Source organism: Amblyomma americanum, chromosome 1, assembly GCF_052857255.1.
Source record: "Amblyomma americanum isolate KBUSLIRL-KWMA chromosome 1, ASM5285725v1, whole genome shotgun sequence".
Lineage (NCBI taxonomy): Eukaryota > Metazoa > Arthropoda > Arachnida > Ixodida > Ixodidae > Amblyomma > Amblyomma americanum.
In genome coordinates this window covers 371,453,938-371,473,191 of record NC_135497.1, presented here as the reverse complement: position 1 = coordinate 371,473,191, position 19,254 = coordinate 371,453,938, and the positions used below count along the sequence as shown (strand labels likewise).

The 19,254-nt window shown below is 48.8% G+C and overlaps 1 protein-coding gene across 1 annotated transcript in view; it reads right to left on the bottom strand.

Moving 5' to 3' along the window:
• Positions 1-19,254, bottom strand: part of LOC144122118 (uncharacterized) — a 61,272-nt gene that overhangs the window by 30,758 nt on the left and 11,260 nt on the right. The window contains exons 2-4 of the mRNA XM_077655649.1: positions 14,901-14,945; positions 12,627-12,756; positions 6,538-6,628 (exon numbers count right to left, since the gene is read on the bottom strand). Coding sequence (XP_077511775.1) covers positions 6,538-6,628; positions 12,627-12,667 — 132 coding nt within the window. The 5' untranslated portion in view covers positions 12,668-12,756; positions 14,901-14,945. The remainder of the gene's footprint in view (positions 1-6,537; positions 6,629-12,626; positions 12,757-14,900; positions 14,946-19,254) is intronic.

Here is a 19,254-nt window from a genome sequence, read left to right as displayed (position 1 = left end):
GTGGCAATTTAGGCCTCAAAGACACCTGGTCCCTCCTCAGACATCTCCTGGACCCGGGTCACACGAAGGCCACCCAACGCAAGCATGTCACACGCATCTTGCACCAGCTCCCCCTCTCAGACGATGCACTCCTCCAAGCCCTCAAAGATCAATATATCACCACCACCCCTCCCACCCCCCCCCCCCCGTACACGGGAGACCCCAACCCGGAACTCGACGCAGACATCTCTCCGGCAGAGGTTCGGGCGGCCATGCACAAACTTCGGACCACGACCGCCCCCGGCGCTGACAGTCACCAACAAGGCGCTCCGCAATCTCGACGGCCAGTCCGTGGAGGCTGTTGCAGACTTGTTCAATCACTGCTGGCGAACGTGAACCCTCCCTTCGCAGTGGACTCATGCCCGCATAACTTTCATCCCCAAGCCAGGAAAGCCTCTTGAGATAAGGAATCTCCGTCCCATTTCCCTTACGTCTTGCATCGGCAAGCTCTTTGAGCACGTCGTCCTTGGTCGCCTCCAGGAAAACATGGACGACAACCTCCTCTTCCCCCCAACGAAGGTTGGTTTCCGTCCCCATCTCTCCACCCAAGATATCATGCTTCAGCTCTCAGAAGACGTCCTCCACCCCCGAAACACGAGGCGCACGCGCGCGGTCCTGGCCCTGGATCTAAAACAGGCATCGACAATGTACATCATTCGGCCATCTTGGACGCCCTGTCGTCCCTACACGTCGGCACTCGTACCCATCAGAACGTCTCAACCTTCCTCCGACACCGCACAGCTGAAATCACTTTTGGCTCACTCTCCTCCCCTGTTTACACCCTCGGTAGCCGAGGTACCCCTCAGGGATCGGTACTTTCCCCGCTTCTATTTAATATAACTCTCATCCCCATGGCAAAGGCTCTTTCAGCCATTCCCGCCCTCTCGCACTCTTTATATGCCGACATCACCCTGTGGACCTCCACGGGTAATGTCGGCACCATTGAAGAGACACTACAAGCGGGGGCAGATGTGGTCACCTCCTATGCCTATCAGGTCGGTCTTGCATGCTTTCTTACAAAATCGGAACTTCTGGTCCTTCGCCCCCTCGGGGAAGACTGGACAAAACTCCCCCACCTGGCATCGATGTCACCATTGATGCTACCCGCATACCAGAGGTAAAGTTCGCATCCTCGGAATTGTTCTCCAGAACAATGGCAAGAACACTGCCACAATCACCAAGCTCACTGCTACCGTTCAACAAACCGTTCGCCTCATCAGACGAATCGCTAACACCGAGGCATGCGGGAACACGACCTCCGCCGCCTGATCCAGGCTTTCGTCCTTAGCCGGGTAGTATACTCCCTGCCCTATCTCTTCCTCTCTCGAGTAGAGGAGAACAAAGTCAACTGCCTCATCCGTCAGGCGTACAAGACGGCCCTCAACCTCCCCAACACACGTCGAATGAACGCCTTCTTAAGATGGGCGTACACAACACCCTCGCTCGCCGAGCTCACCGATGCCCATCGATCTGCCCAACTTGATCGGCTCTCCTCCACCATAGCCGGCCGTCACATTCTTGAAGCCATTGGTCTACACCCCCCCTGGCTATTATACCTACACCTTCTCCCTCCCACGCCGCACACGGGACCTCATCACCATTCACCCCCTCCCCAAGAACATGCATCCCGAGCATCACGCGGCTCGTCGTGCTGCTCGGGCTGCAGCCCTAAACAAACACTATGGCGCACAGCCGGAGAGCGTCTACGTCGACGCAGCCTCTTACACCTCCTCTTCCGCCTTTGCCCTAGCGGTAGTGTCCAATTCGTACACCCCTATTACGGCAGGCACTGTCATTGCTTCCACTCCTGCGGAAGCGGAGGAGGCAGCCGTAGCCTTAGCCATCGCTACTACATCGGCGACCCACATTTTCAGCGACTCAAAGACCGCGGTCCGTAACTTTCCGAAAGGCCGCATCTCCGAGCCCGCTTCCCGGCTTCTAAGCCTGTCTCCCGCCCCTACCCGACCTATTCAGCTTCTCTGGGTCCCGGCCCACGCCGGCCACCCGGTTAACGAGGCAGCTCATTCTTTAGCTCGAGGTTTCGTCAGCCGAGCAGGAGCCGCCGACGCCTGGGGAGACGCTCGAGATCGAATGATCGCGCATCACCAGATCACTCTACACTACCGCGAGCAACGGCTAACGTATCCCCCTCCGCAGAAGTCTCTCACTAAATTGCAGCAGGTGACGTGGCGACAGCTGCAATCCCGCACCTTCCTCTCCCCTGCCCACTTAGCCCTGGTTTACCCGGGACTGTTCACGCCAGTATGCACCCTCTGCGGCGCTCCGAAAGCGGATTTTGCACACATTCTTTATTCTTGCTGTGAGCTCCTTCCATTAGCCGATTGGCAACTCACAGTCCTCGAGCGATGGGAGGCTGCGGTGTCCATTTCTGACCCGGCTGCCCGGCAGCTAGTGGACTGGGCTTTGGAAGTCGCTGAGAAGCATCACCTTCCGGATATGACGCGCATCCAAGAGCAATCCCATCACTGGGATGTAACAATTAAGGCTTGCTCTACTTTATAAAGTTTTTCACCACCACCACCACCTCGACTACTGATCGGGAGTTCCCGGGTTCGAACCCGACCGCGGCGGCTGCGTTTTTATGGAGGAAAAACGCTAAGGCGCCAGTGTGCTGTGCGATGTCAGTGCACGTCAAAGATCCCCAGGTGGTCGAAATTATTCCGGAGCCCTCCACTACGGCACCTCTTCTTCCTTTCTTTCACTCCCTCCTTTATCCCTTCCCTTACGGCGCGGTTCAGGTGTCCAACGATATATGAGACAGATACTGCGCCATTTCCTTTCCCCCCCAAAAACCAATTATTAAACAAAGGAGGTGTTCGACGAGTTGAAAATTGTTTTTTCGGAAAGAAAATGGCGCAGTAACTGTCTCGCATAACTCTGTGGACACCCAAACCGCGCCTTAAGGGAGGGGTAAAGGAAGGAGTGAAAGAAGAAAGGAAGAATGAGGCGCCATAGTGGAGGGCTCCGGAATAATTTTGACCACATGGGGATCTTTAACATACACTGACATCGCACAGCAGACGGGCGCCTTATGCGCTCATCTCGTTTCATTACGGCAAAAAATGCATTTAAGGCTTAGGGCTTTTACTAATGAGCCGCCTTCCAAAACTTTCAGATATAAAGTGCACTCTGAGCAACGCTGACGCACATGTAAATTGGCAGCTGCTTAGTTCGGTTATGCCGGGATACACGTAGCGAGAGGTACCTTTCCTTGGCTGAACTTGTTTTTCGGAAATTCTAATGATGTGATTGGTCACACGACGGGCCTTCACATTCTCTTCTGTTGGTTCCTGTTGACTGACGCCTTCAATAGCCTCCATTTCAGCGGCTATGCGCCGTCTATTACGCTCGACAGGTCTGGCAAGGCGTTTCTGTCTCTGTTCGGGCGCCTCCGCTGCTCTATTCGCCTTCTAAGGCTCATTCTCTCTTTGTTAAGTAGCCATCTGCTAGGCGACAACCTAAGGACCGGAAGAGTTAATCTTCTCTCGTCTATGCCGCCGTTTAGCAGTGGCGGAATCTTTCTCTGCATGCTTGTCAAACGTTGTGATACACACGACTGACTGACTGGCTGACTGATGTTGCTGAGAGGAAGAAGGAAAAGGAAAGTGAACGGGCCTGTCTACTGGATGAAGCCGAGCGACGCTCGCTGCCGCGTGCTGAAAGTAGGAAGGGTAAAGGATAGGAGAGCAAAGAGTGAAAGTAAAGACGCGCCGCGGTAATATGCCCTGTGCCGATCCCGGAGGCAGTGCAATACTGGGCCGACCCGTGCCAGAGTGCTTCAAGCCAAGCACTCCGCCATATTCCAAAATTAAGTCTTATATCTGTGGTACAAGGACCCGCAGCCGATTACAGACGCCCATTGCATATCCGCACAATGCTCCGCATGGGACGCGCGGTTTGGGTGATGGAGCGGCGTGCGGCGAGGCGGCAACGAAGAACGCGGCGCAGCTTTGTGGTTTGTCTGGTTACCGTGGTGTCGGCGCATGCGAACAACTGCTCATCCGCGTCACGTCCGCTCGGCGTCGACGGTGGAGGGGGTGCGCGGCGACGGCGAAGCTCACGCCGCACCTTGCTCCCCCACATTGCCATGGTAACAGCACATGCGCACAACTTTCCTCTCCCATGTACCGCGAAATGCTCGACCGGTAGCCCAGTGTAGCTCCCGCTACACAAAAAAATTAGCTGCCATTCAACTACTGCTGAACCTGGTTAGAGAGCGAAAGCTGTGGTGTATCCGGCAACTAGACGCGCGGCTTGGCATCTGTAACGTTGAGGGCATTCCGCACATCAGATAATCAGCGCGCCCACCCTAGCAGGTGGCGGTTAAAATAATGGTTGATAGCGAGAGGTTGGTCACCCAATAAACGCTGCGGCTTATTGCTGCAGTTGCGCGTGTCTGCCACAACGTTGTTAGCGCTAGTGCATGCAGCCCACATCTCTCTCTCTCTCTCTCACTCTCACCACAGCCATGTACCTCAAAGCGCGATTGAGGCGTCCACTGTCCTAGGGAGCTAGTCATGCGCCTTCCTTTGCTCAAAACCATTGGAGTCTAAAGCGGTGTCAATGCTAACGCCAATGAAAGCGAAGAACGCCGGCGGTACGCCAGCTTCTGTGCCGCGTTTCTGCTGACACCGTTGTGAACGCCAACGCGTGCAGCTGAAGATTTGTTTTTAAAATTGGTTTTAAAGAAATGAAATGGCGCAGTAATTGTCTCACATATAATCGGTGGACACGCAACCGATTTTCAGGAAAGGAAACACACACACACACACACACACACACACACACACACACACACACACACACACACACACACACACACACACACACACACACACCACACACACACACCACACACTCACACACACACACACACACACACACAAACACACATATATATATATATATGGTGTGTGCGTGTGTGTGTGTGTTCCACATATATCTGGGGCCATATATATATATATATATATATATATAATATATATATATATATATATATATATATATATATATATATAAAGACCACAGCGCGGTCGAAACGTTGATAAATAAAAGTGTCCTTGTAGACACCCGAAGCGCGCCGTAAGGGGTTTGACTTCTGGCTCACTTGAAGATCAAGACCGCGAACACCGCGAAATCGTTGCGAGGTATCGTAGTGAATCTTTCGCTACAAAAAATTCTTCCAGCACAAAGCACAATGTCACTAGGCGCGCCGGTGGTCTCGACGTGACCGCAGGTTTAAACGCAGCTGTGATAATAATAAAAGTAATTGGTTTTTTGGGGAAAGGAAATGGCCCCGTATCTGTCTCCTATATCGTTGGACACCTGAACGGCGCCGTAAGGCAAGGGATAAAGGTGGGAGTGAAAGAAGAAAGGAAGAAAGAGGTGCCGTAGTGGAGGGCTGCGGAATAATTTCGACCACCTGGGGATCTTTAACGTGCACTGACGTCGCACGTCACACGGGCGTCTTAACGTTTCTCCTCCATAAAAACGCAGCCGCCGCGTTCGGGTTCGAACCCGGGAACTCCGGATCAGTATTCGAGCGCCTAACCACTGAGCCACCGTGGAGGGTAAGCGCAGCTGTGAACAGTTGAAAACAGGCACCATTTCTAACCCAGAAGTAGTGCGCAGTAGGCATGCATGGTAGATTCCATGCATTTAATTCGCAATTTTTCGTACTGTTGCCTAAAATTACTAATGCCTTCTGCTTCGTGTTGTACACGAGCGAGACGAATAGTTCAATTCGATACCTATCTCCTATCCATTTCTGGTAATCGAGAAGACACGAATATTTTCTACAAATCCGACACTCTCAATGGCAACCACAAATATGCATTAATTCTCCCGCAGAGGCCAAGGCTTGGCGAGGTGTATTCAGAGCTGCACAGGAGCACAGCAGCATCGCACGGAGTTCTGTCACCCGTATACGGCATTGGCTAGCGCTGCCGCGTGCACGTTCTCAACGAAGCGTAAAAAAAGCTGCTAAACGCGACCGCCGTATAATTCGCGCTACCACAAAGCTCATCGCCACCAAATTTCGAAAACAATCTTATAGACACAAGTAACCACCGTGGGCAACACAAAGCTTTTGCGTAGAGCGCCGGCACATCTCTCAAAGGGCTCCAAGCGGTAGAATTTTGTGCCCGCAGTTGGCGCTGCGAACTACTGCCTACAACTGGGCCTGCTATCAAGCCTCGCAATATAAACGAGTGAAGATTCTATATTTTACCTATGGCTTTTTGCTGCCATAGCCGAGAGGAAAAATTCTGGATGCACACTAGACACACAATTTCGAATTGGAGAAAAAGACGCCATGGTTTAAATATTGCCACGCCGCGGCGACGGCAGGAAGTTATTGAGAAGTAAGACTGGGAGGAAGGAAGGAAGCTTCGTTGCAATATCTCGGGGCAAGTGCTGAAAACGCAGTGCCGAAGGCAAACAGCGATCGATGATTTGCACCCGCGCACAAAGTGTTACCCGTGGAGGGGGATGCTCGCGCTCCTCTTCTGCAGCGTCTTGCCTCCTGTCCCCTTCAAGACTCTCCTGCACGATCTGCATCAAGCGCTCCCTGGAATAAAGACAGAAAGAGGCACATAGAATTCGTTACGTTCTTTTAAAGAAAAGCCAGTGTTAATGCAGAAAAGCCGGTATCGTCGCCGTCTTTACCCGCGAGCGAAAAATGGCGCATCTCGGTGGACACCTCAACCGCGCCGTAAGGGAAGGGCTTTTCCTTCCCTTACGGTGCGGTACGGGTGTCCTGCGAGAATTGCTAGAGAGGCATCATTTACTTTAATTAAAACCAATTTGCATTTCAAATTTCCTTCCCTTACGGCTCGGTTCGGTGTCCACCGAGATCTGTGACAGGCGCCCTTTGCTTTCACCTTTTTCGGTGTAGGAGCGCACCTGTAAAGCAAGCAGCGTGCGAGTGCTGAACACCGTACCTCAAGGACGACATGGGTGAGAGGATCGGGCTCCGAACGCTGCCGGCACTCTTCTTCTTTGCTCTCCTGTTTGCTCTCCACCGCTTCTCCTTCTTCGCTTCAGACTGCCTCGCATTCGGCAGCATTCAACAAACTGCTGCCCCAAAGTTTCCTGGACTTCATTGTCCCACAACTGCTGCGCGGGGTTGTCCTCGGCATAGCGCAAAGTATCAACCAATGTCGAGGCAAAGGTTAAATCTTTACACTACAAATGCTCGAGTATCTTTATTTCACACACTTGCCATTCAGGCACAAAAGGTGAGGTGCATTTCTGAAGTTGACGCATAGCACCATTGGAAAATCGTCTCCCAACTACTTCCGGGTCTAAGTTTGTCTCACGCACTGTCTTTTGCATAGCGGTTGCCGTGCATGCATGCGTCGTTTATTCACTCATTTATATGTGCTGCGACGCCGCTTATTGCACACCATCACCATAAGATCTGCGGGTGCAGGGCATGAACGCGTCCTGAGCGCATAAATTGACAATAACGAAAGGTAGGAGTGCTCTGTCGTGTTTATAATATGCCTGCGTGGGCTGGCTGTTCTGCGTATGCACGGCAGTCGGTTGAACGAGTTTCTTGCGTCGGTCATTATACATTTGTTATTTCGCCGCACTACGAAGGCAACGAAGGGCGGAAAAGTGCGCATTTTAGCAGACGATAGATGTATTTTCCTCACAAGTGGGTTAGCAAGCTGTCCATGCATGCCGCTGTGCGAACAGCGCGTCTCAATACATCGCACTACGTACGGCTAGAAAACATCCTACTATTTACATTATTTTCGTTGCATTTTCTGCGAAAACACACGACGAAGCATAGCAGAGTCGATGTCGCGTGAGTCTTGCGATGATGCAATACAATCAGCGGTGTTTCAGTGTAAATAAATTTGTGTTAGAAGCGATATTAATACAGCGACTGCTGTGAAGGAAGCGAGCATGGGGAGCAATTTGAAACCAGAAATAGCGAAAGGAGATGACTTCCCATCATCGTCTGCGCTGAATCTGAAAACGTACCCCACCCATTTGCCCCGCCGCGGTGGCTCAGTGGTTAGGGCGCTCGACTACTGATCCGGAGTTGCCGGGTTCGAACCCGACCGCGGCGGCTGCGTTTTTATGGAGGAAAAACGCTAAGGCGCCCGTGTGCTGTGCGATGTCAGTGCACGTTAAAGATCCCCAGGTGGTCGAAATTATTCCGGAGCCCTCCACTACGGCACCTATTCTTCCTTTCTTCTTTCACTCCCTCCTTTATCCCTTCCCTTACGGCGCAGTTCAGGTGTCCAAAGATATATGAGACAGATACTGCGCCATTTCCTTTCCCCCCAAAACCAATTAATATTATTATTATTACCGCACCCATTTGGGTCCTCTGTACACTGTACGAAATCATGTAAGTTATTTTTCGTGCAGGAACTGGAAAGGCTCATGCTCTTGGTGTTGTCGGCCGGCCACTTGGAGAAATCCTCCTCCTTTGGCGCCGTTAGCTCCACTTCCTGTATAAACACCCGAGTAACTCAGCAGTAATTATGTGCAAATGAATTCGTCATGCGCGTACCGACTTGACGCTCCATGGCTGTCGCTCAGAACCTGACATTCGCCAACGCGATATTTTGTGTTATGCGCATGCGCGTCAGTCTGAAGTTTCTTTAACGGCGGCGTTCCAGGACTACTCATAACCCAACCTAAAAGGTAAACGCACTTCCTGATGGGGAATGGCAAATGATTTCCGCTCATGTAATTATCGGTTAGAGAGAGAAAAAAAACAAAGAAAGGTGCAAAATTTATGTGCATTTATTTTTGAGGAGTTGTTTCAACGGCCACTTTCCCTAAATCAACGCAAAAGGAACAGACCCCCAGAAGTAAACTAGAGGTAATCTGCGTATTGTTAAGGCTAAAAAAAAAGGAGAAACAAAAGTATCAGTATAAGGCGGAGTCTAATCGCTGCCCTACGCGTGTAAAAACCGAGCGCGACTCGACTGCACCACAGGAGCAACGGAAATGGCAGGTTTTAGTTGTGCACTTACTCGGTCTGCGCGAAGGCTGGAAAAATAGGAGTGCAGTGGGCTCGCGCAGCTGATCATTTACAAACATTGGGATCACACCGGTGTAGCAGGCAGAGAGAAATAGGTGGGATAGTAGCTTGACGAGCCCTAGCGGTTAGTAATAGGGCCGTCAGCAATAGCCATATCAATTTCTGGAATTTAGAAAACAAGATCAGTCTAGGCGCTCTGGCTCAACACATTTTGACCATCACACATAAAAAAGCACTTTCGAAAAGCGCACGTCTTTGGCGAGCGCAAAACAACCCCCCCCCCCCCCACCCCCCAAACCACGTAACTTCGTGGCGCACATATCACGTGACCTCTGTCCCTCCTGCGCTACGGTGCCTGCCGCTGCACGCTGCTCCAGCCCATCCAAGAGAGAGAAGCACATGCGACACGTTTGCCACATAGTGAGTGCGCTGCTAGTCGCTCCCTTTCCCCGTGCTCCATTGTCCCCACAAAGGAAAACAAAAATTAGTTTTGGGGAAAGGAAACGGCTCAGTATCGGTGTCGCATATCGGCGGCCACCAGAGCCGCGTCGTAAGGGAATGAATAAAAGAGGCAGTGCAAGAAGAAAGGAAGAAAGAGTTGCCGTAGTGGAAGGCATAGCACAGCACACGGATGCCTTACGTTCCCGCAGAGACGGCGCTCGCCATTTCCGCTTGCAGAGACCCGGTGTTCGGACCCAGACCACCGCTGATCCGGAGCAGTTTTTCTACCAATTAAGCCAAACGTATGCTACCTTGTAATAAACACTCCATATTAAAGACCTACTCCTCCTTGGGGAATTCCCCAAACATTCGATCATTTGCCTTCGTCATTTTCGTTTTTACAATGATCGCTCCCAGTGCATCTCTGAATTTGATTTCGTCGTCTTTTAAGTCCGCTGTACGTGGCCTTGTGCTATACGGAGGCCTTCTAGCTAGAAGGCGGAGGTTTGTACGTGAGAGGTGCCTTTTAACCACGGCGGGTGCTGCCGGAGAGTAGGATTCATAACGCACACACATACCACGGATGTCGGTGGGGAGAGGATTGTGCTGATAACGCAGTATACGACATCTTGCCTGATCTGCTTAACGAGCTAAACACAATCACCGGCCGCATCGAAACAAGGCACGCAACCATTCGTGCTTAGCGGTATGCGTGTGTGGTTTATTGGGTGTAACGTCCCAAAGAGACTCAAGCTTTGAGGGACGCCGTAGTGCACTGACATCGCAGAGCACACGGGCCTCTAGCATTTCGCCTTCATCGAAATTTGACCGTTGCGGCCGGGATTGAACCCGCGCCTTTCGGATCTGCACCTGAGCGTCAAAACCACTGAGCCACCGCGGCGGCCTGAAGACATGCGTAAATACAAAAAAGGGTGAGTATAGATTCCTAGAGTTCTGTCTTGGTTGTCTGGCCATAAGGCTCAACAAAACACCGCCTGTCTCAGCTCATTGCCGACTTGAGTGATTTATATCCGCACGAATATCATCACGAGAAGAAAACCGGGCGGACGCCGGGCAACTTCCAAAACCTGCTATGCATGACTAAGAGGCTCGAATTGCGTACGACAGCTTCTATAATTTGGGCGATTGGAAACTTCCGCCTTTGCGCACAATGGTCGCCGGCGTGGCGTCTGCGATCGTGCAAGCGACTTTTCACATTTTTATCTCGAAGCGTCTACACCCGTTTTCAGAAAGTCAGTAATGCCGGCAACATTTTAAATCCCTGATGTATTGAATGGCAAGACCTTTCGCTCTTACAAAAAAGGTCATTTTTTAAACAAGAAATAAATAAGGACTGACGAAGTTCCACGGTGCACCGAGGAAGTGCTGTTCGGTGCTGTAGCTTCGATCATACGATCGAATATTTTTACTAAATAGTTACAGAATACTTTTTGTTGAGGCAGGGGCTTCGGATGATAATGGAAATAATTGTTTAGGCATAAATGTGTTTTTTGGAGAATAGGGCTGAAATTCAGTGACCGTGAAAGTGTGCGCCATGTGTGAGTTCCTAGCGTTTGGGTCATTCATGTTCTTTTCGTGAAATAAGCTGTTGGAAAATATATATACACAATTTTTTAGGTTTTTATTGTAGAACATAATGCGTGTCTAAGAGGGTGAACAGTGTAATATTCTCTTCTTTTACGTCTACGAACGTAACTACACCTATTTCATAATTATGCAAGGATGAATCTAACACCTGAGACAATGCTATTACTGTTGTAGCCTTGTACCTGTTGTTGCTAAAGCCACATTGACATTGAGATATGATTTTGGTTATCTCCGAGTAGCGCCTTTGTTGCTTCGCAACAAATTTTCCGAACACAATATAGGATTGATACTGAGAACCGAAATTGGTCGATAACTGCATGGCTTCGGTCCTGGCCGCGGCGGTCACATTTGAATGGTGGCAGGGTGTTATAGGCTCGTGTACCTTGCGATATTATTGCACGTCACAGAACCCCACGTGGCCGAAATTATCCGGAGCTCTAAATTACGGCGTCCCTCATAGCCTGGGTCGCTTTGAGACGTTAAACCCAGATGGCTACTAAGCCAAGCCAGCTGAACGGACCATTTTACTATCAACGTGTTAGTGAACTGGGATAACTCTTGCAATCTTACATGACGGAAGCCAACAGTCGCCTCAACCACGAAGCATAGGGGATGTATAGTTTTAGAACTAATTTGTGGCGTTCATAAATGCGAGATCAATAGGGTAATTATTTGAACATAACTGATCAGAAAGTTCAAGAAAAAACAACCACACGCCGCCGGTGCGATCTGAACTCGTGACCTCGAATCCCACTGGCGGCATTTGGTTGCTGTTGCTTCTGCTTTCGAATCAGTTATTAAAAAATGTTTACTTTATTAAGCTCCCATTCATGAACACCAGAAATTAATTTTAAACCAATACATCCCCTATGGTTCGTGGTGTCGGCGACTACAGGCTTCCGTCAGGTATACGTCACAACGAGCTTCTACTTTCTCTTCCCCTTGTCTGCTATCTAGCAACGTTTGAAATATCCATATATATACATCCGTAAATAGCTTGATTCCTTAATGTTGTGAGAAAAGGTGCAAGATGGTAAATTTCCTGTTTCAATGTTCTCACAGGTATCCCACCATGTCCTTTTGCCAGGTTTGTGGCGAGATTATTTACGACTGCTGTGACCTGACAATTGCAAATGGCCTTCAGTAAAAGTCTCATGAACTCGTGGCTTCTCAATGCCCGGGAACACTAAACTGTTCACCTCTCAGTAAAATACTGACGTCGCTAAATAGCTGTATTTGGTCATGCATCACAAAAAAGAGCGCACGACGACTAAGCACAGCGAAGAAGAACACGTTTTTGTTTCGTCAACGTATTTCTTCCTCTAATCCAGCACCGAAATGGCAGCGCTCTACCAGTTAATTATAAGTGCGTGCAATTAAAACAGAAGCGAGCGCGGATCTACCGAAGCCGATCCCAAAAAGCACTTCCCCTCAAAGCCACCATCGTGGTTCGACTGAGGCGCCCCTTTAAATGCAGGCAGCTGGTGAGCGTTCCAATCCATGTACTTACGCTTCGCGGCGCTTGTAATCTTCCGTCTGCTCCTTATACATCCGCCTCCTAGTCCGACGGGAGCAATGCCGGGCCCATTGGAAGTATCCGTGTCCTCTTGGGATGTAGCGAGAAGTCCAGGGAGTAATATCTGCGCATGCGTCGCACGCGTCGGTCACGCAGCAGGCACTGAGCAAAGACCGCGGCCCCCTCTCAGAGGAGCGCCGAGGACGACGTACATCGAACTTCGTCTCAGTGAAAAACAAAGTTTGGAGGATGCTTAAGCTTCGTCTTGAACAGTGAGACGTGACGGCGTACTGCAGTGTTCCGAAGGGGTGCACGGAACGCCCTCGCGAGTTCTGCGCGACGCGTGGCCCGTTGGACAATTTATGGAAACGACGCCTGTCTCACATATCTCGGCGGACCGCCGAACCGGGCCGTAAGAGACGGAAAATGAATTGAAAATTGGTTGTAAGGAAAGAAAATAACGCCTGTCTCACAATTCTCGCTGGACACTCGTACCGCGCCGAATGGGATTGACGCGCGGTTAAGGTGTCCACCGAGATGCACCATTTTTCGCTCACGGCCAACGCCTGCCGACGATACCTGCTTTTCTGCGACCCGAGCTCGTCAGTGCTGTGGCGTTAATAAATCATTAATCACTTTCTGGCTATGCTGGTGTTTGTTGGGCACCAAAAGATGCGCTCACTGCAGACGAAATTGGGCTTCACCAATGGCGTGTTTCTTCTCGCCACTCAAAGTGAAACTCGTTCGCTACGCCCAGACTGAAAGGGACTCCGTGATGACTTCCCGGAAGGCGATAGCGCTGTAACCTAGCCTCGAAGATCCACTACCCCCTCCAAAAAAATGGGCAGAGACACTCAAGGGTGCCTGCGCGTGAGAATGCGAAAGCATTACTGACCCTGGAAGCAATGTTCACGCGCGAAATGTTCTTACCTGCATTAAAGTTCTTTTCTGCTTCTTCGGCGTTTGCGTGTTTGCGCGGACGACCGCGTTTCACTTCGGGTGGTGCCGGTGTCGAAACTTTAGACGTTGATGGTTCGCTGTTCATTGCACGAGCACACACACACAATCGGCCGCTATGAAATCTAGCGACGACGTATGACACCACTCTTCCACACACGCACACATAAGACGCTAGCTGGAACGCTGTACGACGAACGATTGAATCACAGTTTCGGTACGAAAGACCGGGAAATGGGGGTGCATATGGCGTCGGTTCAAACCTCTGTCGCAACCTAGCCTCCAACTTGACTACCAGGTATGTAACCTGTAGGGGTCGACGAGACAGCATGAAAATATGTCGCAGTAATGGCCTGGGTTTAAAGCTGATACCGCGGGACCCCGATCCGCCGTTCTGGGCTGGATTTAGATGCTCTGCATTTTTGGCTATGCGGAGGAGGGAAGATTTAGTTGTTAGTCATTTCCGTCTCATTTGCCGCTGTCTTTAATATGCTGTACGTTGTGTAAATCTTCTCTATATAAACTTCAGTCCATTTCCTCGCCAATTCCCGCCGTTGCAAGTCATGACTACACCGTGTGATACCACCCGGGACGCTGTACGACAGACGGTTGTCGGCACTAACGTAGTCGGCAAAACTGGCGCCACATTGAGGTCAGCCAGTGGGGAGTGTGTATAGACAAACATGTACATGAATATCTGAAATGACGGTGCTCGGCTTGTGTGCACGTCATAAGGCCGCTTGATGACGTCACCATATTTTTGTTGCCATCGCTAGGATTTTGTGCGCCATCTCAGGGTACACACATACACACGCCGCCGGCTTTTCTTGTAATTGAATTAGTAATGTTTTCGCCTTTGAAAAAAAGCAGTCGTGAGTGCACGGCTTTTTTCCTTTACGGAGAAGATCGCTGGCGGCAACACCTGTAATTGGCTGTTGGTGCCCTCTACCATATAAAACCTCTAATTGCACCACCAATGGCACCAAGTTTGTCCTCAAGTGCCGATTAAATGTCAGTGATCCTACAAATACATCAGTCCATGCATCGCGTCCACATTTCTTCACAAGTGAGTCGACGGTTACTCCGCGAAGGCCGTTACGAAGCGCAGTTTTTCTTGCGAAGTTGGCTTCCTGCTCACGCGTTTTGCTAGCAATTCTTTCTCATGTTCGACACAAGCGTAAATGAAAATGCTGTTGTTGCATGCGCACTCCGCTTTTCCTTCATTAGCGGCAGCCCCTGCGCGTGGCCCTATATCCCCCATTGCATCGGTGCAAGATAAAGGCGGCTATAGAAATAGCTCAGGGGACTTACCCAGCTCCCAGTTCTCCTCCTCGACGCTTTCATCGGCCTCCGTTTCTGCAAAGAAACGTCGGTGTCGCATATTGAGGGGCTTTGACGTGTTGCCACGCGACCAAAGATGCGTGCTCTGCAGGCAGCGCGAACTCAGCCCACGGGAAAACTGGGGAAACAAGCGGCGGCATGACTAATGCAATGGCACTGGAATCAGTTAAGTGCTAAATGGGCGACAACTTTATCGAGCAGGAAAGTGGTTTGGTTTGCTTTGGTTTACGTGGGTTTAATGGCCAAAAGCGACTCAGGCTAGGAGGGACGGCGTGTCTGGAAATTTCGACCACCTGGTGTTCTTTAACGTGCACTGACATCGTACAGTACACGGTCCTCTAGCATTTCTCCTCCATCGAAATTCTACCGCCGCTGCCGGGATCGCATCCGCGTCTTTCGGGTCCGCAGCCGAGCGCCATAACCACAAATGCCACCGCGAAGGCAGGAGACATAACACCGTGAAGCATAATATACCGGAATAGTGCATAAGGTAGACACTTTTGCTGGACTGAGAAAAGGATAGAATTAATATTAAAAAATGCTGAGATAAGCACCATCAACGGAACAGGCTACAGCAAGAACATTGGTGCTAGTAAAGGAGAAGTTTCAAAAGTCCGCGTACATTTAGTGATAATTTTTTTTGCCCAAAGTTTCTCTATTCTGGAAAAACACTACCCGTCTTCATTCTCTTCTCTACATAACCTCCATCCATATCACAGCACCCTTGAAGGAGGCGGATCTACTATTGAAAACACTCGTGAAATTTTTCTTGCATCACTGTGCGGATGACGCATTTTCAACCTACGTAGCTTTTCCAACGCACGCTCGCGTTTGTTCTGGACAACAGGCATAAATCGAGGAGAGCTAGGTCCGGTGATTCAGTTTGAGGATGCAAAAAAAATGATGTTCAAGAGGTGAGTGATGAAGGCGATTGCCATGTAGCGATGGGCTGCACGTTGCCGGCGCGAAGGAACCAGTTGCAGAAATGTTTGACCGGAGATGGCACGCTTTGTGTCGCTCGAAAAACTTCCCCGAGTTGTTTCACAGACCACACATCGCCTGTAACGGTCTGCTCCTCGCCAAATTCCGTCCTGAGTGGAAAGCAAAAATGGCGAACATCCCTCAGACGGATTGCATTCAACTGAGTAGTCGCGCTAGTTGGCACGTGTTCATGGTTAATGAACGACGACGCTGCGTTGAGCACGACGTTGTCGTTTTGGGCTCGTTAACCGTGATCACTCAGACGAACTTCATTCATCTGGCTTTGCCTGTTCCGGGGCTGATTTTCACTGCAGGAGCCCTTTTACGGAGCCCACATTGGGCCTGCGCGTGGATGAAGTCCGTACAATTTGGCAGCAGCCCCAAGGTGCGCCCCTGCAGCGACGTCGATGACGAAGAGGTTGAAGCCTGAAGCGTGAGCTCGACCGCTCGCGGTTCTCAGAACATTACCCGCAACTGGCCCAGTCTGCAGCGACTACGGACCGCTTCGCTGTCTCACGAGCCGTAGCTACCGGGCATCCCTCAATAAATGTGGACGGCGTTCTACACATCCCCCCTCAAAGGCCCGGATGATGCCCCGGAAGTTGTTCCAATCCGTTGCGATTCACTGCGATCGTTCTATGATAACTCAAGAGGCAGTGAAGCGCTTTGAAGCTACATCAGGGTGCCTCATAACGTGCAGCTACAAAAGGAAACATAATCAAGATGATGACACATATGCACTGCGCGGAAAATTTGTGGAAACAAACACCTTACACTCAAATATCCAGGCACAGTCACTGTCCCTGAGGCACTATAGTTTAGAGATAAAAATGGTCACGTAAGTAAATCTGCGCGATAGAAGTTAGCAAAAACCCGATTGGAAGATTGGTGGCTCAAAAGCATAGAGGTGACGTAAGGTTAGTAATGAGGGACTGAAAACATACTTAAATGACGAACTTTGACACCCAGTTATGACACAGTTAAATAAAAATATAGAAAGCCGGGCATAGTGGCAACTGCCTCCACACGGTTTCAAAGCGGACGCTACTTTCTTACATTTTTCGTCCCTTCCCTCCCTTCCTTGAAGTTGAAGTTGAAGTTGAAAGTTTATTAATGCATTCAAAAAAAGGTTACAAACGTATACAGCGAGAGGTCCCATGGTACTAGACCGCGGGCGGGACCTCCCATGACAATAAGTTTCAATAAGCAACAAGATAAGAAATACACAACACATTAATTAGCAATGCAGAGAATGAATACATAGTGAAATATGAGTTACTGAAATATTTAAGTAAACAATTTAATGCAGGAGAATGTACAATAAAACACTCACAGATGTCGCGATACATAGGATCAATAGCAAAAAAAAGAAGAAAATCACATAAGAAGGAAAAGCTTTAATTTGAGATTGAACAATGAAAGCGTATTAGTTTGTTTCATGTCCAAGTTCAAAGAATTCCAAAATGATATGGATGAAAAATTAAGGCAATGTTTCCCGCAGTTAGTTCTTATCTTAGGCAGTAAAAAGTTATCACGCAGCGCAAAACGTGTGACGATGTTGCTTATGAGCGTGCCGTGTGAAAATATGCTTAGCGGGATCTGATGGTGCCGAATCTTAAAGAATAGGATACCAATGTTGTAAAAATAAAGGGCCGAGATAGGTAGAACGTTTAAATCTATGAATAAAATGCGTGAGGGTGACATTCGAGAGGTATAGGTTATGATGCGCATGGCTTGCTTTTGCAGTTTTATTAAAGGCCAGAGATGAATATGATAGCTATTACCCCAAGATGAGATACCGTAGTTTAAGTGGCTGTGGATGAATGCGTAGTAGAGGGATAATAAAGTTTGGATTGGGAAATAGCTTCGCGCTTTAATTAGTGCGCGTAACCCATACGAAGTTGTCTTGCACGCTTCAGATACATGATGATGAAATTTTAAGTGAGGGTCAATGATAACCCCAGAAATGAATCTCGATCTTGTGACGAAATAGCGGCAGAAGTGAGGTATAGTAGTGGTGTAATGGGCAATGGCTTTTGAGGGGGATGGAAAATCTGAAAACATGTCTTAGTGACGTTTACGGACAGGCGGTTAATGTGGCACCAGCGCTCAAGAGAATAAGGTCATATTGTAGGTTATATATGAGCTGATTAATTTCTTGGTGCGATCATATCATGGTAGAGTCATCTGCGTACAGTATACTATTGGAATTCTTTAAAGAAGACGGTAAATCTTTAATGTAAAGTAAAAACAATACAGGGCCTAGAATAGAACCTTGTGGAACAACCTTGTTAATTACAGCTATGTTAGATGCGTGATCGTTAATAGTGACTATGTGCTCTCGGTCGCAGAGAAAGCTCTTCAGGAGCATTAGGGTAGGTCCAGTGATACCGTATGATTCCAGTTTGTGAAACAAGATGGAGTGATCGATGAAATGAAATGCTTTACTAAAATCTATGTATACTGCTCCTGAAAGCAGTATACATACATCTCTACAAAGGTATACACCTCTACAAAGTTGGTGATAAAAATACTGTCACTAATTACAGACATATAGGCATAATTCCAATATTTTCGAAAGGACTTGAAAAATTTAAGTTTTCTCGTCTCATGAAATATTTTTCAGTAAGAAATGTTTTCAGCGACAACCTACATGGTTTCAGAAGCGGTAGGTCAACCGAAACTGCTCTCCTAACAATGCAAGAATTTATACTAGATAATATTGATCAGAACTACTTTACATTAGGCCTTCTTGTGGATTTCACGAAAGCTTTCGATTGTCTAAGTCATAATATTATCATAACTAAACTGTCCCTTTATGGAGTTCGTGGCATACCCCTAGAATTGACTAAATCGTATTTTAGCAAGTGAACACAAATGGTATGCTAGGGAAACCACCAATCAAGCTTTCTACCCATTATTAACGGAGTTCCACAAGGAAGCATATTAGGCCCTCTTTTGTTTAATGTTTTTATCAATGATATTGTCCTCATTGACAAATCAGTAAAGTTTATCATATACGCCGATGATTGCTCAATACAGATGCCGGGGACAGATGAAGGTATGTTCATAAAACAATGTGAAAGGTTTCTTTTAAAATTATCCTCATGGACACAAGTAAATGGATTGAAACTTAGTCCATCTAAAACCAAAATTATTGTTTTCAGAGCAAAAAATAAAACATTTCAGGTTCATCACCCAATAGCTTATGAAGCCCAGAATATTGAAATCGTAGAATCGCATAAAATACTTGGAGTCATGTTTAATAGTAACTTGAACTGGGACTTACATGTTGAGAACATATGCAAAAAAATTTCCACAACAGCTGGGGCGATCTCACGCT